This window comes from Buceros rhinoceros, unplaced genomic scaffold (genome assembly GCF_000710305.1).
Source record: "Buceros rhinoceros silvestris isolate BGI_N320 unplaced genomic scaffold, ASM71030v1 scaffold14559, whole genome shotgun sequence".
Taxonomy (NCBI): Eukaryota; Metazoa; Chordata; class Aves; order Bucerotiformes; family Bucerotidae; genus Buceros; species Buceros rhinoceros.
This window is the reverse complement of record NW_010429989.1, coordinates 156,892-181,547: the sequence shown is the minus strand read 5'-3', so window position 1 is coordinate 181,547 and position 24,656 is coordinate 156,892. Positions and strand designations below refer to the sequence as shown.

General features: G+C 38.0%; 1 protein-coding gene across 5 annotated transcripts in view; it reads left to right on the top strand.

Moving 5' to 3' along the window:
• Positions 1–24,656, top strand: part of KDM6A (lysine (K)-specific demethylase 6A) — a 77,806-nt gene that overhangs the window by 2,521 nt on the left and 50,629 nt on the right. For all 5 annotated transcript variants that reach the window (XM_010142872.1, XM_010142873.1, XM_010142870.1 and 2 more), the window contains exons 2-5: positions 6,259–6,379; positions 16,802–16,856; positions 19,651–19,685; positions 23,137–23,230. In XM_010142872.1, coding sequence (XP_010141174.1) covers positions 6,341–6,379; positions 16,802–16,856; positions 19,651–19,685; positions 23,137–23,230 — 223 coding nt within the window. In that variant the 5' untranslated portion in view covers positions 6,259–6,340. The remainder of the gene's footprint in view (positions 1–6,258; positions 6,380–16,801; positions 16,857–19,650; positions 19,686–23,136; positions 23,231–24,656) is intronic.

The window sequence follows — 24,656 nt, the reverse complement described above, 5'->3', positions numbered from 1 at the left end:
GCACCATTTATCATCAAGCAGTAAATAAAGTGGTTGGCTGGTTTTCCCTGTTGTTTACCTTTTTTCAATTAGGGTGCAACACCAGTAGAATACAGACAGCTGAGATACTAACATAACTTGAATTAATATCCTCTTAGTTGTCTTTTAGATTGAATACTTAGAGGATTTCAGTAGTTAATCAAAGGCTACTCTTCATTTCTGTGTAATAGTTGCATCCAAGGGTAGTGGCTTGGACGCCAAATTTTTTCTTTTACTTCAGTAAGTATTCTAAGCCTGACTGTTCTATCATCTGCTGATTTACTCTGAGTCCCACCAAGATACAAAGATTGTTTGGCTCTGCAGTTGTGTCCTGAAACTGTCTCTTAACACCTTTGTTGGATCCCAGTGTACTAGTGTGATGCTCCAAGGCCAGCTTGTAGTGTTTTCAGTGACTGTTACCTTGCAAATTCCTGGACAGTGTGTGAAAGACACAGTTTTCCTCAGATGGACTTTACAGGTGCATCAGTCTTCCTCATTGCCCCATTTGGCATACCCCCAGGCTCCTCAGTCCAAGGATTCCTTATCAGCTGTAGAAGTGTTAATGTAAAACTCAGTTTTCCAGCATTGACACTTTTTCACGACACAGTCCCCAAAAAAGCCAGACTAATGCAAGAGATGATCCAGACCCTTTTCCTCACCTCCATCATGACTGAAGATGCAGACTACCTAAGGAAAAATTGCCATCTCTGACTGGAACTTCTTGGCCTTCCTACAGCCAGCCTTGCCGAAAGAGAAGCACTATTGTCATCTGTTCAATATCAAGCAATACCTAGAACCACTGTCATCTGCTGTCTCCTTTAAAGTAACTTCATAGCTAGTCCGGTCTGTTTTCAATGCTGCGTCCTGGCACTTCTGTAAGACAGGGTGTTCTGTACACTGGAATTTGTCCTGCTCTCGTAAGTTTGACTACATGGAACAGGGACATAGGAATTCAGCACAAGAAAGCATTCTTTGCCCTCTTCAACTCTGATGCAAAGTTGGATCTTGGCATCAAGAAGGTAGCTGCAGTCTTTCATTATTCTTACCTAATTCAGGTAAAGACATTTAATGGGCAAGAAGGAGGAAGCATACAACCCCCACTGGGAGAGCGCGGTACCTACCTTCAGCTCCAACATACAAGCGCTGAGAAGGTTCTCCATCCCACCTCCACTGCTGCCAAATCCCACAACCCGCCAAAGGCCAGCAGAAGGCAGCTCTCAGTTGTTATCTGTGGTACTGCATCTCATCTCTTGGTCACCGTGCAGGCTTCCGGATACCTGTGAGTCGCTTTTCTCCTAGAAGGTCTTTGAAGATTTCAGTGAGGCAGGAGCATTCTTTTCCATGTGCCTACAGGAAAACACAGACGGCCTTCGCACCAATCACATTGCACCATTTACTTGAGCTAAAGGAGCCTGGTCTCTCTCTTGCTCTCCCTGGCTGTCATTTTCTTTCATCTTTTTCCAGAAAATGAAATTTCACTGTTCTCACAGTCATCCCCAAATAGTAAAGCAGCTAATTAAACTGGTTTTAAAGTAACCAAGTCTGCAGTGGAATGTAAACTTTTTTTTTCAGTAGTCTCATGTGCCAGCCTTCACCTATTTGAGAAACTATTGGTTCATGGTGGTTGCTGTTTGCCTGTGAGAAGGGGAGAGTCCTGTGCTGTCAAGGTCCTTACCTGCCTGTTAGTCGAAATGCTCCCATTCTTGGAGAAAACTCTACTTAAATAAATCCTAGTAGACTCAGACAAAGTTGACTCTTACCAGGCAGTTGTCAATATCATCAGAGAACAAACTGAAAATAATTTCTTGCTGAATTTAGGTGACTTGTCATTTATTTCTGCAGTATGAAAGCTCCCAGCCCTTCGTTTGATGGTTTATCCTTTGGACTACAGTATGTTTAGTCTGCTGAAGGATTAAAATCAAAAGCTCTGTCTGTGCATGAAGGACATTTAATTAGTGGTGGAGAGTAACAACCTGCTCGAGGAAGGCTGTGTGCCATCATCTGTGAAGGAAGCTGTTAGCTTCTTAAGCCAAGTCCTGCTTCATATGTGACAGATTATCAAGTTACTAGGTTATGTCTGTTCTTCTGGTTTTGGTCAAGCGATAGAATAACTTTGAGGGAAAGCATCTGGGTAACTTGGATGCCTTGGATCCATTAGAGCTCTATCTTTCTGGATGTAGGCTTGGGCAGAGGGCAGAAATGGGATTGGTGACGTTTCAGAGCAAACAAAGAACTGTAGAAGAATCAAGTGATTCCTGCGGTATCTGGCAAACAGATGGGCCCGGAGGGACTGCAGTCACCAACATTGGGCCACATTCTCACTTCCCTTCGACTGCTACAACACTTGCTCCTACTTTCCACTTTTTATGTCTGTCTGTTTCTGTGTTGTACCAGCCTGTACCAAGCCCCAGTGCCATCTGCATCAGATGTTACTGAGCCTTTAAAACTGAAATGGATGTCAGTGATGTTGCATGTTTTGCTATTGATGTAGTAAGGGGCTGAGTCTGGAGTTCTGGGCATGGCTCTGGGAAACAGGTAGCTCCAAAATAAAACTGATTTTTCATACTTTAGCTCTTTGCATCCTGTAATCCCGAGTACATTGCTAGTTTGTTTACATGTTTCCCATAGGCAAAATGAGATCAGTATTAATTCAGCTATGGTGTAGAATTGCTTGTCTGTCTGTAAGAGTTAATAAGTAAACGTCTTTTTGAAGTTTGAGAGTTTCATTCTATCAAAATCTTACTGACTATTTAAAGTCAGGTTATAATTGCCAGATTAGACACAAGTTCCTACTGCTGGTAGAAATTGTTGAAAATGGTGCCTTTCAGATCACTTTGTGAAATTTTGATGATGCCTTTTTTTCAAAGTAGTGGGAGGAATTTGTATTTGTTACTATCAGTGATTGCCATCCTGGAAAAACTACAAATTGCATAATCAACTAGAGTTAAGTAAGAGGCAGGCCAATATTTTGAATGGATAAGATTAAATATCTGGGGTTTGGTTAGAAAAGCTGCTTTGGGGAGTATTTGTTGTGTTCTTACAACATTTCCCCTTAATTTACTGATCTAATTATGCTTCATTGTAAGTCTGAATTTATGTTACTTTTCACAATTCTCTTGTAGTTTTTATTATGGCATCCAAGGATACAAGAATACAGAACTTAAAATGCAAACAAGACACTGACCCAGGAGTTCCCTAGCATTTTGAGTGCATATGGATTCATTCTTTAATATATCATGTATTAGAAACTGAAAGAAAATTTCTGAGTGGAGAGGCTTTCACCAAACTCTCTACCAATGTGTCCATTCCATTGCCAAATCAAGGCACTGGATGGGAGCAATCAATACTCCCTGACAACGTTTCTTTTGAATTTTTTTAACCTTTCAAGGAAATAAAGCTTTTAAAGTATTTCTGCCTTTCCTTCTGAAGCCATCAGGTACAGTTAGAATATTATTATTCATTTCGCTGTTAGCATGGTAACTCAAACAGTGTCTGAAAGTGTTCAGAGACTTTTGTTTTGATTGATCAGATTTATTTTTCCAAGTGTCCAAAATGAAAAGCATGACCTTACTTCCTGCAGAGATTGTGTCTGGAGAAATGATGCCTTGTCCTGCACATTCTCTTCTTACTTGCACATTTTCAGCTTGTCTTCATTGGAGAATTATGTTGGGTTGTAAAGTTATCTCAAAGACTTGTGATTACTACTAATGTTGAACCTGACTCCACAAGCAGCTTAGATGAGTGAATGGTGCTGCCGTGTTGTCTGCATAGAGATAAATCTTACTGAAACCTCACAGAGGCTGTCTGCGACTGGCAGGTTCTGTGCTAAATGTGACACAGTCTTTTCACGTTGTCCACTGATGATCACTTTACCGTCTTTGGAAGTGCTGTGCTTCTCTGAAAGACATTCTTGTTCTTTTGAGTGAGTGACAATGTACATTCAAACTGAATTTCAAAACTGTCCTTAGAAGTCGTTTGTTTTACTCGTGGCTTTGTCTAACTCTGTTGCTCAGCCAGGACAATGAATACTATTTCCTGTTCAGTAAGCAAGACACTAGAAAACTATTTTTGTCTTACAGTTTCTCATAAGCTTTCTTAGAAATTCATGTTTCAATGATCTTTTCAACTGAGACATGACATAGAGGAAACAGGGAAATGCTATTTTCTGAGCTAGCTAAAATATGAAGAACACAAAGTGTATATGAGCATGGTCACAGTCTTCCATGTGGTATAGAACCGCCATGTCTTTTTTCCTGATTTTTCACTTCTCTTTGATAGTAAACATAGACACTGGTTTTTTCTTCCTTCTTAGAATTTTAAGTGCTTGTCATTGAACAAGATGCAATTAATGGATTTTAAATACCAGTGGCTAACATATTGAGAACCATATTAGAGTTAAGAAATGCAAATATGCAATCATAAAATCTATACTTTGGCGTAACAAAAGCATGGGCTGAAATACATGCTGCTGTTTAGTGATCAGTCTAGTCTTCGGCCTTCCAGTTTGAGTGGTGCTCTTGTAGATGATGGTGAGCATACCGTTACAAGACATGGATCTTTGTTTGTTATGATTTCACTGAGGTATGTGATTCATCACAACCCATGCTGTTCCAGGGAAGTTTAGATGAGACGTGAGAGACTGCTCAGCCGGTGCAAGTATGTCCCTTTTGCATTTCACTTTACTTTCCTCTGCAAGCAGAAAAGTAGGGTACAAGATAGAGGAGGCCTTTTGAAAGATTGTACTAGAGGAAGCTTCAGTTCCACCATAAAAAATGTTCTATCTTTTAAAGCCCATTTACTCTGAAGTCCTATTTAAACAAGTCAGATGATGCTTTAGGTACAAACAAATTTGCATTGTCTGTAGAGGAAGTTCTGTGGCTTTGGTTCACTTTGCCATCAAGAATCAGAAAAGTGCCTGTAAGAATTGTAGAGCGGAAGTGTTTTTACCGATGGATGCAAAAACTATCAGTTATGTGTTTTGTGAATAAAAAAGTCTATGAAAAGTAATTATTGAATTTCCCACTGCGATTGTTACCCTTCAGTCCTTATAAATAATACTGCACTTGGAGGGTAGGAGTTAAATCAGTTTGCCTAAGCGTTGTGTGATTTTGGTTCGGCGCTGTGATTAATTCCTGTCCAGTGTCACTGTGCTGCTCCACAGTGGGTAGAATTCGCCCCGTAGGCTGCCTGCTCAGTGCCGGTCTCTGGGGTTGCCTTGGACAGCAAATGGTACTGTGCTCCCTGGGCTAGTTGCCTGAATCCACCCTAAGCGAGGCTGATTCTGATTTCTGTCATTGTACAGGCGGTGATGTATGTGAAGGGATTTTGTTTCAACCTGTAATGACTCTCAGGCAAGCTAACACAATGAGTCTTAGCTTATTCCTCAGTTCCTCTGTGAATTCAAATTGATGATCTTTTAGTTGCATTTCGGCTGTCCTAATTTTCTGCAGTTGGCCCAAGAGGCAAAACAGTCCTGTTCGTAATCGTGGTTTTTCTTTGTGAAGATAGAGTTGTTACATTTGTTTTATCTGGTACAGTGCCATCATGAACAGGGGCATGTGTAGAGAGGATCTGAAGGTAAGGAGGTGGAATCAGAGCCATCTTCGCCTATCATGGGAATATGAAAAGCGGGTTACAATGGGAGGAGGTGGTAGGCTTTCATATCTGTGTTTTCCTGGAGGTGATTGAGTGACTGGAAAATAATGGAGCAGTAAGTATTAGTTGAGTCCTGCACAGCACTGATGCTAAGAAAGGGAGGAGAAGGGGAACGCAGAGCAAATTGTTGAAGTGGGGAGAGGTGCGCCCCTTCAGGGCCCTCTATTCTGCTGCTGCTTTTGGGGGTCTGCGCTACCTGGAATCAAAAGCAACCTAGCAATTGGTTTGACATGAATCCTCGCTGTATTGGTCTAAAGTTGCACTAATTTTATTACTAATTCCTGAGTCGTCCTTTCTGAAATACCAGATATGTTACTGTATTTCATGCAGCAAATTAGTTTCTCTAGATTAATAGCAAAGACACTAAATTTTCAAATATACCAGGGTATCTGGAGTACAAAATTACCCAGGCCTTGGGGAATCAAAAGCCATGCACCAGAAACATAGCATGTGAAGCATTATTTCAGTACGTTCTTCTGTAGCAGCGCTTTCTAATCCACTTTCTGCTAGTCGGATAAATAACATTGATTATAAAATAATACTTCAGTAAAAAAATAATGGTTTTAATCTTCGTTTTTCTTTCAGGGCAATTAAAGCATTTCAGGAGGCGCTTTATGTTGATCCCAGCTTTTGTCGAGCCAAGGAAATTCATTTGCGACTTGGGCTTATGTTCAAAGTGAACACAGACTATGAGTCTAGTTTAAAGGTAGGTTTAAGTCCTTTCAAATTGAATTAACATTTGTTACAAGTTATGTTGTCTCTTAAAACTGCAAGGAATGCCTAAGCATATAGCAGTTAAATACTACCTGCTTGGAAGCTGAAGTGCTGGAAAATGAAGTATCTTAGCCTAGAGACAGAGTAAGGGCAGGTTTTCAGGTGTGTTAAGGTGCTTGAAATACACAGAAAATTAAGGATGAGCACTGTTGACTCCAGAAGATCAAAAATTTGGAGTAGGGCTCTCATTAAAATAGTGCATTATGCAAAATAATGTTCTCTTACCAGTTTTTTAATATGGTTTCTACTTTTCCAGCAGTTAATCATTAGTTTATTTCCTGATTTGAGGGTCAGCTTCTAAGACAACAATTTGTGGCTAATCGGTTAGAAATGGTGTTAATACAGTACTTTATTTCTTCTGTACTCCTTTAAATTTTTTTACTGCTTCCATTCACTTTCAATCTCTGATTGTAATCTGTCATTTTATCTCCCTCCAACACATTTCCCCGTGTCTCTCCTTCTTCAATTTCCTACCCTATCCTCATGCTCCTTCTTTCCTGACCTTTGAATTTAGGTATGTGTGTCTTGGAAAGAAAAAAAAAAGTCTTTTTAATGGAGTTTCATGTGCTGGGAAATATACCTACAGGGCTGAGAATTTTTAAATTTGTAAATAAGTGTAATTTATAAACATATTTCTGCATATCAATCTCCTAAAACTACTGAAGATACGAAATACTTTGTTTTCAAGAATCTTGTGGCTTCCTTTTCCTGGAATATTGTTTTCCTGGAAGTTGTATGTGTGAGGTTATCAGAATCACATTGTCCAAGATTTGAAAGAGCGTTAGTCAATTTTTCCTTTCAATATTTGTAATAATAGGAAGCACTTCTCTCATCAGGCTTCCTTTCTTTGTCCAGAGTCCAAGCTTCCACCTCCAGGGACAAGGGGCGTTGGAAGCGGTGATTAGTGAAGGTTGTATTGCCTGGGAGTGGGAAAGATACAGTGCAATGAATGGCAGAAGGAGCAAAGGGAAGTAGAGGTGGATCACTCTGTTGGGAAAGGGATTATGTGCCGGTTTGGATGGTCCTGTTTCCTTGTACTTTGGCATGGATTTTGTGTTAGATGTTGTGATGCTTAGGGAATAAAAGATGAGATGTTTTAGTTTTATCTTTAGGGAAAGCGTAGGGACAAAACACAACATAGTAAATTTGTAATCAAGTAGGGGAAGGAACTTCTGCATTTTAATTTTTAATAGATGAAATAGATCAAGAAAAATAACCTGTTGCTGCCGTGCCATGAAATATGTAACTCTATCACTGAGTCAAGTATTTAAATAGATATTATGAGAATTCAATGTAAATAATTTACTGTTTATTCATTTTGCAAAATAAAAGGGTCCCTTATCACAAGGTTTTTGACTATACCAAACTTCTAGTTTTCAATACACCAACTACGAATGGGGAAAATGCCCCCAAAATTTTTTAAAACAGAAAGAAATTAAGCGTTTGTATGCAAAATTATCATGCTTCCATTGCTTTATGTTCAGTGTGATTAAGTCATTTAAGAAAACAAATGGCAGCAGCAGAAAACAGCTTACCCTGGTGCAGAGTGAAGATCTTTAAAAGGATGGTGAGATAAACATGATCGGTGAGGGGTGACGGAAGTGAGGGTGTATGAGGTGGGGGTATTGCATTAAGGGTAGTTTCACATTGTCCTTAAAACAATGTAACTGCATGTTGTTGCTATAAGGTTATCTCATTTTCCACTTTGCAATCCTGATTGCATTGTTTGTCACTCCGCTGCTATATTGAATCCAGTGATTTTTATTTTTTTTTTCCCATTTGCAGACTGAGGTGGATCAGAAGTCTGAACCAGCTCAGCTTGCAATTGCTGTTTGTTAGATTCAATGCAAGATAGATGGCAGGAGCGCATGAAAGGGAAGGAGCAGGTAGAGCTGTCTTATCCCCTTCCGGTGCAAAATATAACACAAAACTCTACTCTGGAAGTATCAGCTGAAACAGCTGAGGTAGAGTTTCTGGTTTGCTTCCTTTGCAGTGGAGGTTGCAATCCGTAGCAGACAATAACAGTGAGGAGTGAGAAAGGAAAGACCCAGTGGGACAATCCACTGAGTCTCAAACAGTTTCAACTGACAGCAGCTCAGCTCAGCTGTGGATTTCATGTAGAGCCCTGAAACTGATGTACTTTGTTGAAAAGCAGAATATCTGTGTTTGAAACATAGCAGTTTATCCATCCGAATACATCATTTGAGGAGTAGACTAAGTAGAACAAGCAAGGCAGTAGCTTCTTTAAAAGCCAATTTGACTGATCCCTGAGTTGATGGTTAAAAAAACCCCCTTAAGCCAGAACTCTGTAAGCGGGAAGAATGAGGGGCAAGTCAGAAAGCAGTTCCTTAGTGAAGAGAACAAAACAAAGTGGTTATGCGCAAGTATGGGTAGAACATAATGAGTAAGGGGTATGATGCAAAGAGTGCGCAATGATGTTTTCACAGAACATCTGTCTTGTTCCCTGAGAATATCTCATCTCTTCACAAAAGAAAGGGAAGTAACCCAAAGTAATGAAAAGACATAGTTGTCTTGTGCCTTTTAGGGGGTTGTGGACCTCTTTGAAAGGATCCAGGATTTTAGAGGATAGTCATGGGGTTTAGGATCCAGCCTGCTAGTGACTGGCCTTGAGCACAGAGCCTTTCGCTGGGGCTCTGTGTAATGTAATTCATAGCCCAGTTTGAGCTTCCCGCTCAACATTAGGGTGGAAAGCAGAAGTACCTTTTTGTCTGGTATTCGCTTTTGACTGTTCTGGATTTCACAGATTGTACCAACATTGCATTAATTTACTCTGAAATATCATAATGTTTTTGATGGTATTTAAACATTCATGTTAAATCTGTAATTGCTAAGAATAAACCATTGCCAACAGATGAGTCATTGTCAGTAAGAGTCTTCAGGCGAAGGGAGTCTGAAGGTCATATATTCCATGTTTTTCACAATTTTAGAGCATTACCATAAATCATCTATATTTTATGTAAGCAATTTAAGCACAAAATTAATTTTTACTATTTTAAGATGTTGATGATCAAGATAATTACTAGAGTGCTGTTTAACAAGCATAAAATCAACTCTCAGTGTTTTTTCAAAATCAATTACTGCTTTTCTATGTTTTTAACATTGCTGCAGTAAAGACTTGCAAATTGCTATGAGAACCCTTGACTGTTCTGTTATCTCAGTGCCATAAACTCTGGCAATAACACCAGTGCTGGTGAAAATTACTTGGCCTTCAGGCTTACATTAAGGAAAGAAGGAAAAATAAAAAAGTGGCCCTTCCAGTTGAAAATAAAATAGTCCTTGTGTAATGTGACAGTTAAGGCAGCGCTACCTTCAGAGGTGGTACGTGAAAGCTGAATTCGCCCATTCATCAGAAAAGCACAATTAATTCCAAAATCAACTGGCAGTAACTTGGTAGTGTGAGAGGGTAGACTTTATTATTGATTACTATAGCAGCAACATGTTATTAAGTTTACTTACAGTGCTGACCTTTTCACACATTACTACATGTCCTGCTGCCCTCTTCCTATTTGCCGTTTCCTACAAAAGATGCCGGGAATACTGTGTTCAGTGGTGTTAGCTGTGGTGGCACTGTGATGATCTGAAAGGAAAGTAAAGCAAGATCTCTGGAAATTTAATATACCTATTTATTCGTTTGGTAAATGCAGTCGGAAAAAATGTTCAAGCTTCTGAGCATGTGACACATCATTTCTGGCATGTCACTTGGTATCCTAGTTATTTTCCTATTGATTGAATTCCTGTTTTAAATTTTAGCCTCCTTTTTTCATGCATGTATGTAATCATCCTGTCTTGCCCATGTGTCTCAGTTCTTCTCTTAAGTACTTTTGAATCTTAACCAGTTTCTAGCAAACACTTCAGAATGAAAGGGATTTCAGAGAGACAGGACCTAGAATATTGCTGCATGGCATGTTGCCTCAGAGCCATTTGAGCTCTGCAAGCTGAGGACCAGCTGATCTAGTTGGCTTGATCTGCACCAGAGGCACCAAATGACTGGTGGTGGGTCTGGTCTGGTGGAACATGAACGATTGCTGTGAAGGGAACTGTCCCATCCACACGTGTTGCTGTGCATTGGGCAGCGCCAAAGCCTTTTGTACAGCTGGCAGCTGAATGCAGAGCAAGGTAGAGCATGAAGGGGCGGCTGATGCTGTGGCACCACTGACATGCATGGAGGAAAAGCAGAGTAAAAAAAGAAAAATTACAGTTTTGGTATTACTTATGTAAAATTCATTTCACTTCCATTGTTTGCTGAGAGACTACCCAAGGGAAAAAAAGAAATCATAGGTTTTTGTATTAGAATGATAACATGGAGCGAACGGTGGGTAAATGGGATGGGTTTGGTTTTGTGAGGGGCTGTTCAGTTTGCTTTTGTTTGGGGTTTTTTGGTGGTGCATTGTTTGGCGTGGGTTTTTTGTAGTGGGTGGTCAGTAGGGACTCTGAACATAAGCAGCTTATTTTATGGCAAATCAAGCTGTGTTGTGCTTTGGGGATTTTCTTTAAGTATTGCAGATGCATCCTGTACTGAGCAACAAAACCCTTAGAATGAGAACTCAGTTTCTCATTTTCAATTACCTGCCTTTTAGTAGAAATACAGTAGAATACTGCCTTTTAGCTTTAGAAATTTTCCCTCTTTATTTATACACAAAACAGCTATCCTAGTAGTTTGCTTCAGGCCTATGTTTTGATCTTGCCGTGCATCATCAATTCAAATATGGCTTTAATTTTTCAATTATTTTCCTAAAGATTCTCGTTCGTTAGTAATGTTAAGACATACTGCTTATATTAGGATAAGAAAGACACTGTGAAAGAATTAGAATTTATTGGGAAAATAATGCATGAATTCAATGAATATGCATGGAATATTAAAAAAAAAGATATACAGATGACCAGCTTGAAGTACTTAAGTCTATCAGACACTTTTCCATCACTTACTCAAATAACTGTCCTGTCTCTCTCTATATATCTTTATGAAAGGTATTGTTATCTATTGTATGCCAACATGTAGCCTTTATAGACATATTGTTCGTTCTTATGTTCTTTTTTCTCAGTAGTAAATAAAAATGTATTTATGAAAGTGAAAATTTGTGTTTTCAAGCCTCCAAGTGTTATTTTGCAATGTAGTTGTTTCTTATGTTTTTAGATTAGTAATTTTTAAGTTTAAACATGTTAAATTGAAACCTTGGTTTTTAATTATTAAAGAAATTTTTATTTATTAAAGAAAAATGAACTAGTCGAAATATACAAGTTTTACTTTATGTCTGGTTTTATGTCTGTAATTCAACCAGAAACTAATCGGTGACATTTTTAGGTAAAAAACAAACAAAACAAAGCAAAGGGCTTTAGCTATTGCAAGGTGGATATCCAAGATTTCAAGCACTTCGCCTAAAAAGCATTTTGTGGAAAGCAAGATGAAATGAGTCGAAAGATTATTTTAATAAAAATGTGAGTGGATGGAAAGCAGCATTTGGAATGATGTTTCTCTCTAAGTCTCTGTAGTTTGCATATGCGTATGATGGAGAGACATATACAGGAAGTAAAAACATCAAAGTTTTCTTTAATGTGGCATGGCACTGTAATCAGACGGCGAGAGCGTTATTAGTGCAGCGGTTTTAGACAGTGGATCACACTATCATAGTGTCTGGCCTACAGAGTGTTTTCTTTTGTTCTGTCTTAGTTTTGCTTGGGGTTTTGAGTAGTTTTGGAGTTTTTCTGCGAAAGAAAACTGTAGGTGTGTATTAGAAATGTCATGATCACGGAGAGGAGTAAATGCTAAGATAGAAGTTAACGTGCTGTGTGGCATCTTCTGTTGTTTGAGGGGGCAGGGCAAGGAAGGCCAAACCATGAGCAGAGAAATAGTTGGCTCAGAAGTTGAGCATTCCAGCTAATGAGTATCAGTGCTGGTACCAATACCACTTCATTTGTGGACCTCCTCTTGAGGTGCCTTTGTCCGGGTTTATTAGCTGTACCTGTAATTGAAAGGTTGGTAGTCAGGGCATGCAGTAGTAGCTACCTGTGTATGGGCTAGGTAGCCACAGATACCTGGCAAGGACAGGACCGTGCCTTCAGGTCAGCCTGGGTGACTGTGTGGTGACTGTCTGTAGTCAGAGTGCTGCAGGGCCTGAAATGACCCCAGCTCAGGGCGGTTCAGCTCCATGGTGATGCTAGTGATGCAGCATCAGGGGCAAGCCCCCACTCATCCTACGTTTCATAGTTTCTTTTCATATGTTTCTTATGTTTCATAGTGTCCCTTTGGCATTTTTTTGTTGCTGACGGTCCTTCGGGATGTTAACACAGTAATCACTAAATTCTGATGTTGCACAAATAATAAAACATGCAGACAGTGTGAGTATTGAGATAGCTTTGTGCAAATCACCGTGTTGCACTATGTGAGATACTGGTCAGTAGATTTGAATGCAACCTTTTGACTGGTGACGATACAGCTTTCCTGATCTTTCTGTTTGAAAATAATTTTTCATACTGCTGTTGTTCAGTTCAAGTGTGTATGTGACCTTTGTTTCTTCTGTCCTGAGGCAGCTTTCCTCTGCCCTGTCCCTGTAACAGTTTTCCTCAGTCTTGAGGGGTTTTGGTTTTTTTTTTTTGAGTGTTGGACAAAAGCAACTGTGTGTTTACAGTACACAAACCTTCATCTTACAAGATGAATTTGTTCTCAATTCAGACAACACTGGAGAGTGGAGCAGTGAGCTGATATAGCAGCACATGTGGCATGTCCTCCCCTGACCCTGGCCCCTGGCCCCGAGCACGCCTGGCAAATGGAGGCTTGGCACTCTGCCACGGCTGATTATGCAAGGCTTTCTGTGTCCTACTTATCTAAACAAAGGCTGCTCTGAGGAACATAGACATCACACCTAGGTCACATAGGCAGAAAAAGCCATCTCCTGAAAGAATTTTACTGAGTCATGATGGAGCTTTCCTACATGGTAAGTCTGTGAGAATGGTCAGGTTTCAAATGATGGCTTGCCTTGCTTGCTAAATAAATGCAGAACTGAGAGCTATTAAACTTACGAATGTCGTCCTTGAGAGGAGGAGGGCGTAGAATCACTGTTTTGAGCTCTCAGGATTGGATGTAACGCAGACAGTACTGGAAATACTGCATAAGAAGAAAACAGTTCTTTTTGTGTTTGTGATTTCTTGATTAAAGCAACCCCAAAAACCTGGCTACTTGCTTCTGAAATTGTAAAGTACTAATTTGTTAGGAGAATTGGAGTTAATCCTAGTAGTGAGAACATACTAAGTTACCTAAATCAGTGTCGGATTACTGTTACTTTACTGCCAGACCTAACGCTTTCATCAGTTCTGTTTACCTGCTATCCACTGTACTTGTGATCCTTGGAAAGGTTACTTCGAAATTGTTTCCATGATCAGAGGCGAGTCAAGGACTCCAGAGGAGGCAAAATAGGCTGTAGATAATTGTGCAGTTGCAGATGGCTACAAATCAAGGTATATTATGACTTGAGCTGCAGCTCTTGAAGTGAGCCTGTTACTTTTTAACATTCAGAACACTGCCTTCTAGGTAAATCCTCTTACTCGGGATTTGAATTTCTGTAGACTGCTGTCTGCCTTGAGGTATTGTGTGTCGTCTCTGAACTGCAGCGGCCTCTCCTGCATAATAACTATTTCACACAGCAGTAGCCAGCTTCAGTACTGCAATATTTGAGAGAGGTGCAGATGTTTGCTAGCTGCTTCTGTTTGTTGCAGAAATGGAAGTTGGAAATTATTTCTATTTTTTAAATTTTTTGGTGCTGGTAATTGTGATCAGTGGATCTGCTTTTGACTGATGAGGTTTATGTGTTAGAATGAATGCATGCTTTTTTTTTTTGGTCTGATTTTGAATACTTAATGGGAGCTATGTATTATTTATCTGGCAAGAGGTGTAGGTTTGCCGGAGTATGTGCATTTCAAAGGTTCTTGGTCTGAAAGGTTCTGGCTTTTCTGTGTATTGCTTTGTGATAATTGTTTAGTGCAAATGGTTTATTTTGCTGTAGTTACAGTCTTCGCTTTATCAATTTCTTTATGGTTTGTCGCTTAGTGAACAGTATAAGCAGAAATATACTATGCTTAGAAAATTTTCATAATGTGCATTTTGAAATTTAAAAGTCAGCTAACGTAGCAGTAAGAATGTAAATTTTAGGAGGCATTACTGAGAATATTCCTGCTTTCTTTTTTTTACTGTACGGCACTGATACTACTGGCATATTTAAATATTAAAATGATTAGATTTTCTTATATGGTTGCCTGCTCTCTCTCAGTGAGTCTCACTGCAGTAACCCCTCTGAAAAGGTTACTACAGAGCAGTTGTCAGTCGTTTCTCTTTAGATCTGCTAATTTTTTATAATACCATTGCTAGGTGATACCGAATCTGTTCCTTTCTGCTTTATCTTTTCATTTTAATTGTTAGTGACAGTGCAAGATGACACATCTGTGTAAAAAGGATTTTGTACCTTTTAGGTCGGTATGTGCAATCTACAGGCCAAAGTATATAGGCTTGTTCCTTTTTTTTTTTTCTTTTGTCAGGCAAAACACACTATAAAGTAGAGCATTTTATTTTTATTTAGTCTTTTTTTAAGTTGCCTGCTTAGTAGAATCACTATGGTAACCGACTAAAGGATGTCTCTGAGGCACACAACCTGCATTGCAATGTAAGTGAGGGGAGATTTTAAGTTGTCTGCCTGCCGAACAGTAGAAAAAGGAACAGGCAAGGCAGAGAAATAAGCTAATATTTAATATTTATAAGCTATTATTTAATGCTTTGCTCTAAGGTAAAGAAGTTATTTTACCAGTAATATGTATGTGAGTTTGTTGCTTTCTGTGATCTTTTCTGAGAATGATATTGCTAAAATGTTCATTAAAAATCTGAATTGTGTTATCATTCAGCTTGAGTTTGTTTCATTTACGAATAATGTTTGTTACAAATAATGTTGATAGAAGTCAGTGAGGAGGTAACTGCATTGCTGTGCCTCCCAGAGCTCATGAGAGCGTGAACGGGTTTTTTTATGCTTTGCTGTGGCAAATACATTAATTTTCTAATAATCTGTCTGTTAACAATGTTTATTTAGAAATTTGGCGGTCTGTTAAATCCTTGTTACAAATCTTTGAGATGTGTGTTATACAGACTTGTTATACATGAGGTACTATTAGGACCATGGGGAAGGTTGTGTGGTATCTGTATCTAGTAGCTCTGAGTATGACAATGCTGAAAGCGAGTTGCACATACCTTCTTTAATAAGGATGGGGTTTTTCAAACTTTTTTTCTTCCTAGCTGCACTAATAAGCTCCTGATGCCACCTGGTTTGGCATCCGGCACAGCCGGAGCTACCTTACCATTTTGGTGCTAACAGGATAAAATATACTAAAGCATCAATAGTTTTATGTATGAGAAGTCTGGAACTGTATTTCTTAGCCACAGGATTTATATGCTGTCTCTTAGGTTCCTGTATTCCTAGGCCTTATTCTCTGTTGATTTAATATGTTAATACAAATTCTACACTGTGTAGGAGTTTTCTATGAAGTTTATGGAAAAGTTCAGAGGCACTTGAGTTTGTATGCCTGTTCCGTTCATTCCCAACGCATTTGATTGCTTTTCAAACTGTAAATGGTGACCACTGAATTAGTGTGACACTTGTGAAATGATTGCTCACATCCAGACTTTCTGGCAGACAGACTTCGCTGGTTTGCTTGTGTGACCTTCCTTCTAGAAGAGTGAAATACTTGGCTCAGAATTTCAGAATGTGAAGAAGTTTTAAAAAATATTTATTGTATTTCTTGTGGAAGAGTGATTAAAAATAAACTTTAATGTTTAACTGAAGCTATCTCAACACCTGGAGGAGAGAATGTAAGAACTTATGAACTCATGTTTTAGTGTAAAGGTATTAATTTTAAGTGCTTTTTGACAAGAGATCAGTTTTCTAAAATGACTTCGAATCACTCAATTTGAAGGAATAGTATTCGTTTTTTTCTCTCAGGTAGACAAATTGAGAGCTTTGCTGTTTATCTCCTTGAGGCTGTGAGATAGTATGACTACATTCCCAGTTGTATATTCCGAGGAAAACTTGATCTTCCATTTTTGACCATTCATTTAACACAATCATTCTTCTAGACGCTATCCCAATTTTTTTGTGAAGATGTTTGTTGCTATGTGACAATACTAGAAGCATTGCTGCATCTGCAATTAAAAATAATACCTCTAGTAAACAGCTGAACAGAAATTGAAAATTGTTTTCTTTAAGACATCTGGTAAAATGTAGTATTGATTTCTTCTTAGTAACTTGCCAAAGTGCTAGTAATAGTTTGTTTGAAAAATAAATCATTCTTTCTTTTCCAGCATTTTCAGTTAGCTTTGATTGACTGCAATCCCTGCACTTTGTCTAACGCTGAAAGTAAGTAACCTATAAGTATTTCCATTGAATTTGTTGTAGATTTTTAAGTCTATGCTCACAATTGTATCAATTTTTAATGAACCAATTCTTCAAAATCAAAAGAATCGGTACTGTGAGAGGGAGACTACAGAACCTGTCTCCATCAATGGAGATAGATATTCTGCAGAATTGTGGATTGTTTTTGTAAATGGAATAAGTAAAAATTGAGACTTAGCACTTAGCTTATTCATTGCTCTGAAGTCTTGAGTTCTGGAGGAAACGTACTATTTCACTGTTCATTTATTTACAGTAAATAACGTGGTGCTTGTGCCACGGCACACATTTAATAGTAATTATTTAACACTTTATGGCATCTTGATAATCTGTCAATTTTCAGTGATCATTTTAATGCCATTAACATTTATAGATCTAAAATTCAGCATCAGTCTTAAGCTGTTGAAGTGAGAAAAAGTACAAAATGTGATTTGATTGATTGTTTTACTTGGTGCCAACTATATATTGGTCTGTACTTGAACACATTAATCTTTAGTGCAGTATGTTCTGTCATGTGAGGTATATACTGTAGGCTGTTTTAGAGCATCCTGCAGGTGTGTATGGACAAGTGTATGTCTCTGCATGTTTTGGAGTTTGTAAGAATTAAAAAGCAGATGATGTTGAAGGAAATGACTGCATCAGTTTTTAAGGTACCTTCATGCTGCACTTGGTGTTGTGCTTAAGTTACCTCTGAGTCTTAACTTCAGAAGCGTTGGATGAAGTATTTGTTTAAAAGCATTACTTTAGTTCAGAGCTGGATGGAATTGTGAATATTCTTATCAACAAGGATAATCAAGGGGGGGTTGTTTACACGGGTGAAACTGCTGGCTGTGTCTGTACCAAAGGGTCAGGTGTGCTACAAGGTCTTCTACAAGGTGTTGTCACTTAACAGGAGCAGGCACAGATAATTTTAGAAGATTATTTGCAGAATTCTCCCTAAGTCAATAGGCTTTTGTTGTTTCCTACCAGATATGTGATTCTTTATTATATTTCATGTTAGTTCATATTATATGTTACTAACTGGATCAGTTTTCTCTGTATCTCTCAATTTTTGAAAAGTTTTCCCAACCCTTTCCTGCAGTACCCTCTGCCTTCAGATTTATGTAGAGATAGAGCCCCATGTACAGGCTTCATTGCTGCATTGGCCTTGGGCACGATGCCTGACAAACCCAGAGAAAGAGAATGAAGAGGAACGTGAGGTAACTTTGTTAAGTTCTCCTGTACTACTTAGTGGAAGGAGAACTGTGCGCTCAGACCTAGGGTGTCAGGTACCATCACATAAATGCTTGAGATTGCCTTAATCCTATCTCTTACCTACCCGGCCTTCAGAAACGTGACAGCATTGCAGTGAGTGTGTTCCTGGCAGAAGTGTCTGAGTGCTAAGCATGTCTTCTTTCTATTTAGGCAGTCTCTAATGTGACACCTTTAATTTCTTTCCCCTTTGTAGCTTCACACAGAAGGATTTTGCTATGAGGGGGGAAAAAAATACAGAGATTTTTTAGATAATGAACTTCCGAAACAAAAGCAGAGATTTTCCTTTGATTAGTACAGAGTGATGTGGTGAACATAATGGATGTGCTATGTGACCTTTAGCAAGGAACACAAACGGTTCCTTAAATTTTTAGATGATGCATTTCATTATGACCTGGTTTCTGAAGTGTACTAGGCTGCCTTCTTGATAGTGACGGACAAAGCAGTGCACAAAAGGATCTTTTCCCCTTTCCGTACAACTCAGAGAGAAACCCTGGAACTCCAAATTACCTCCATAAACCTGTGTAACGCCGTTCTGTGGCTTCAGGAGATAGAAGTCTGTGTAATTGAAACAAATTGAGCTTGGCAGGTATTTTCTTGTTCTCCTTAAGAACATCAGGCAGAAGTCTGTCTCTCAAAGGATTTTTTTCTTTCCTTATCTAGTCAGAATAAGGATTACATTCATCTCAACTAGCTCTGGCTATTTTCCAGTAGATGGCTAGTCTAGGTTAGCAGTTCTCAAGCCTTAGAGATCAGGCACTCCACCTTATTTTTAATTATTTCAGCAGCATGAGGATAATTTTCCCTCTGCTTCTATTCTTGAACAACTTTCATTTTCTTTTTTCAGCCAGCAATTTTCATGCCTCCAAGAGCTGCTAGTAGTACTGTGACATTCTGTGCAATTCGTATGAGGAGTTTAAGATGCTCTGCAGTAATGATCAGAATACCTTCTGTAATTAACGCTTTTAGTTCAGTTTAGCAGAGGAAAGACAATTCCTAAAAAAGAAAAAAAAAACACCTAAATTTTAAGATCCTGAATGTAACTTGCAGCTTGTATAATGTAGTTTTCTGTTCAGTAACCCAGCTAGTCTGTCCCTTGGCATTTGAATGAAAATAAAAAATAAGTCTTTATTCCTAACTCAGTTATGTACAGAAAATATTACCTGCATTCTCTTGTCATGCGTCTCTGCTTAAAGAGATTTTATTGCTAAGTTTACTGAGAGGTTAATGGACTCTGCATTTCAGAATACAAATAAAATCTGTGGACTGCCTTTCTGCGATATCTGTTTGCAGTCTTAATGTTTTGTTAGGATACATATTCATTCTCTGTCAGTTCTAGTAAGTGTAAAATATCAATGTAAACAAATATTTTTATATCTTCAAAATGTAGTTTATCTTGGTTTTGCATTGAGAAATATGAAACAGCATTTATCCCTCACTTGAAAAAACGTGTTGTAATTGCTGATGTCGTTCATTAAAACTAATAATTTCGATTTTCCCACTCTTACAGTTCAGTTTCACATTGCCCACTTATATGAAATCCAGGTAAGCTTTAAGCTCCTTTTTATAAAATGTGGTTCAGTTTCTAACTACATGATGTAATCAGCCTGTGGAATTCAGATTATAGATGCTTTTGTGAAGTTAGGCCTTCGTCTTGAATCGCTAATGAAACTTTAATTTGCTTTGGCAAAATGGAAAATATTTTGTACGTGGACTGTCAGGCTATAAAATGGAGTAGCTATGTTAATAAACTTACATATTTACTAGTCTCTCAAGTTGAGTGTGAAAAAAAACCTAAACATAATTTTTAGTAGAATCTTTTTATTATATTATATGTATTTTTTTGAAATTCTATGTAGATTTTTTTTTAAAAATGTTTCTTAATTCATATATATTCATATTGTTTCACACACATGCTTGAGTCTAGCCAGTTGCCCAGGTGCCTTTTAAGTATATTTGACATGAAATTTTCAAATTTAACTAACAGGTGTGAGAGAAACATGTGAGATCTGAGGTCAACAGCACATAAAGTGGTAGTATTAATTCTATAGAGAAGCTACGACAGTTTTTTAACTGAATCTTCTGGAAAAAAAGATTACAGAACACTTGCTGAGCTTCCAGAATATCATTAAATGAAAGCCAAGTAGCTACTGGAAAAGCTTCTGTATATTTGTAATTTGTCTGTCTGGTCATATGATGTGGCTCGTATGACCTTTTATCATGTTTATAGGTATTATGTTACTGAGGAAGGGATACGATGTTAAAACAAAAACTGTCGTAGTAAAAATGGATTACAGACTACATTTTCAGACAATTGCAAAGTACCTTGATAAAGTAACTGCTGCCTTTTGATGGCACAATGAAAAATGACCTAAGGTATTTGTATATAAATAAAAGATATAAATTTGATAAACAATATATTTTTCTTTAGAATGCTTTTGGTGCAAAGATATACAACAAAGCAGAAATCCCCCAACCCAGAACACCATTAAGAAACTTCATGGACTTAGGTTTTTACCGGGCACTGTCCAGATTTCAGGCTGAGCACTGGAGCACATCTGGCATGTTTATATAGCAAAGCATCCTCAACCCTTTAGTTCTCTTGATCTGCTAGAATAAAGTAGAAAGTTGAACACGTCAGGTCACCATGCCAGATGACCTACGTAACCGTGTGACCGGTGTTACACGGTGTTTCCGACTGACAATCATAGGCAGCGGGAACTTTATCTTAACGCAAGTCAGAGCAAAAAAGTTCAGTGCATCCTGCGGATTACACTTGGCTTGTCTCACAGTTCTGGTTGGGAGGGGATATCTTCTTTTCTGGAATCTGAGAAACTTAGAACCACAAAGGGTCTTGACTTCACTCCGGGTATTACCTCTGAGGCATGAAGAAGTGTTCTTGGAGGCAGGCTGGTTGCTGGGTTTCTTTTAAAGGACACAGTGCTACAGTTTTCTGAACACCTCCATATATTTGGAAATTATCCACTCTCTAATATGTAATGAAAAAGTTAATTCAGTCCTTAATTACGTACCTTCACAGTACTGGGAGTTTAAATGATAGGTTGCCAGCCTGTGAACAAGAGTAGCCTTGTGGTTTTTCGTGGTGTTTAATGCTAGTTTCTGTTCTTTTGTCTGCGGTAGAGCGAGTCCCTCTAGCTATTTAGATTGGTAACTTATACTGTGTCTAAAGAAAGATGTTAGGCTGGTTTCCCCTCCCTCTTCCCACTTCTAAGATCATTCATGGGGCAGCTAAACATCGAGGTCTTTGGATCTTTGAGATTAATATATCTAAATAAAAACAGATGTAAACTGATGACAGTTTTCTGTAATATTTTAAGGCATCTATGGAGACAGATTTCTAAAGGGTAAACAATACAACAAAACAAAAGTAAAAAATATACCAGATCTGGAAAATATGCCCTGTTTTAGTAGGTCTTTCTATATCATCCCAAGCATGTAAACATTTTTTTATTAAGCACTAATATATACCTAATTGTCATCTGGATTGCTGCCACTGCTGTCATGCTATACAGTGAACTTCGTTCATTTGCTTGTCCTTCATAGTCATGAACTACAAATTTTGTTCCCAGTGCTAAATTTAAATTTTTTTCCTGATTGCTTTTATTTTGCTGGACATGGATATTTTATTTATTTATATTATTTGTTTTCTTACCAGTTGTCTGCATTTCATGAACACCAATTAAAAATCTTTTCTACCAACTTCCCCTTGTTCCATTTGAAAGTATGTAATTGCTGCTTTAATTTTTCTTCCTGACTAGAATAAGGTTTTTAAATCGACAGAGTTGCTTTTGTGATTGTGAGATCTCAAGAACCCAATAACATTTTTAACTTCTAATAGGTATTTATTTTGTCTAGTCTTCTTCCGGGTTGTCCCTCTGAACATACCAGTAGTCAGTACTGTGTGCTCTTTGGATAAAAGAAGTGTAACTAAGTCATGATCGTTTGCATTTAGGTGGCCTCGTTTGTATTTTGTCAATTTGCCAGTTAAGTCTTGTGTTGAATTATCTGAAAGCATATTTTCCTTAAAAAATGGTTTAGAATTTTTAGAAAGTAAAAAAAAAAAAAAAAAAAAAAAAAAAAAAAAAAAAAAAAAAAAAAAAAAAAAGGGACTCTTATGGGCAGACCTCAGGATTTATGTCTTCTAGACTTTTTTGGGAGAGGACAAACAGAAGAACTAAGATTTAAAAGACATTGACTGTTAAACAATTGTTGTTAGGGTAACACAAAGTTAAATGCTGATATTATTACAAAAATAATAATCTATCAAGAAGTCTTAGCCTTTAATATATACAAAACAACTCATACTGTTCCAGAAGTCAATAAAGACCATGATCTTAACCTGGAAAAGTGTTTTCTGTATCAAGACCTGATCATATAGGGAGTTAAGAATTGAATGTTTCCATGCTTTAAGCACAGTTAAACTAGACAGCAAATAAAAAGAGGGCATACCTTCATTCTCTAGGTATAATCCATGGATATGTTTTCATTCTGCATATGGTGGGATTCTTACCAGGACAACAGAAATCTGTTGAAAAGGCAGTTCAAATATACCGAAAGAAGGAGAGAGGCAAAATTATACCTGCCACCGGTTACCGATTATCTTCAGTTCTGTTACAAATTTCCTGGGAGGAATTTGTGTAGGGTTTTTTCGGATGTAGACTGACATTCAAGCATTCCCCTTAAAAGCACTATACTCATTTTAGCGTAAGAAGTGTAATGCATGTATGAGGAGTTGCCCAAATTTAATAATTCACAAATTTCCATTAAGTAGTCAATTTATAGTAAATACTATTTTATGAAAGTTATTATCTTTTATATATAAGTCACTCATTAAAGCTTTCATATGCACTGTATGCAAAAAAAATTTTGAATTTTTTGTCAATGTGTTGGTGTGCTGTCAGTGCTGTGAAATCGTTGCTATTGGTGATCTGTTGTAAGCTTTATGATTAATCCATTTACTTTTTTCCTTTTGCAGAGAAAGTATCACTCTGCAAAGGAAGCTTACGAACAGCTTTTGCAGATCGAAAACCTTCCTGCACAAGTAAAAGCAACTGTCTTACAACAGTTAGGTATGTAAAATAAACTTCTATTTTCCTGCGTGTTTCTTTTTTCCGTCTTCGCCTTCAGCGGTGTTTTTTAAGGCTCCATTTCCAAAGTGAGTCTTAGACACTGGAGTATGATGTGTGAGATTTTCACCCAAAATAGAGTGCAAAACAGTAGATAGTTAAGTAAATAAGAGAGGAGGAAAATACTTTAATTAAACATAGAGAATTAAAAAGCTCTTAGACTTGCTACAGTATGTGCACTGCAGGTTTGGGGCAGTGAGTGGGTGGTCTTTCAGTGAAGGAGTGCAGCAGTTAGATTTCTGTGTTCTCCGTTCTGCCTCTGAGAACATCCCTTGAATAGCCAGGCTAAATGCAGTAAACCGAAACACTCTTCTCTGTTGCAGAATAGAAGAACATGGCAAATGAAAAATTTACCTTTTCTTTAATTATAGTACGTAATGAAAATGTATATGTGTAACTAAAAAGTTTCCGTAAAACAAACTACATTAAAAGGTTTTTTTTTTCAATTATCATCTTCTATATTTGTAGTAAGCTGATAAATAATTTATAGACCAAAATTTCTAATGAATAGGTAGAATAAGTTACTTTTGTCCTGTATTGCTTATTAAAAAGTATTTCCAGACTAGTTTGTTAAAATTGTTCAACCTAGTGCAAAACTTCATTCACTTTCTCCATATTCTTCATCTAATTTATTATTCTGAATATTAATTTAGCCTGCTTAAGCCCATTTTTATTTTTTCTCCCCCCCTTCTCATAGTGGTCATTTAATTCAAATTAGTAACTGGCACTAAGTTATGGCCACAGTGCTTTCTCTTTCTGTAATGCAGGTTGTGTATGGACTTGGAGCGGGCCGATTTGTTTAACTTTTGATTCTCCTGTGTGAAATCACAGATGAAACTTCTGATGGAGTTCGCTGCAGGACTCTGGGTGCTGATCTTTTTGCTGTCATATGACAGTCTTGCTTATATTTCAGTATCATTTTTTTTAAGTCGATACTGTCCTACCTAATACAAATTATCGGCAATTTCATCCGGAAAGGCAGTAAATACGAGACTGAAGATCAAATCTGTCCTGGTATTGTTTCTCCAATTGTACTGAGCAGTTGTGTAAAGGGGAGTGGAAGAACAACATAAGCACCTGCTTAGACATTCCCAAAGCACTCTCTCAATGATTTTTGGCTAGGGGCATTCCTAGGTGGAGTCCTTGAAACTGGATGAGTCAGTTTGAGATACGAAGTGGGCCAGAGCCTCTTCGCTTCAGAGACTGAGATCATGGTGTTTATTGGGGAAAAGGCAATTGTCAAAAGTTCAGCATGAGGGTGTGACAAGCATAAAAAAAACCCTGCAACATGAGTAGGCTGGCGCATCTTCTTGTTGAGGCATCACAGGAATTTCTTACAAATTCGATTGTAAAGTCCTAGGGGAAGAGC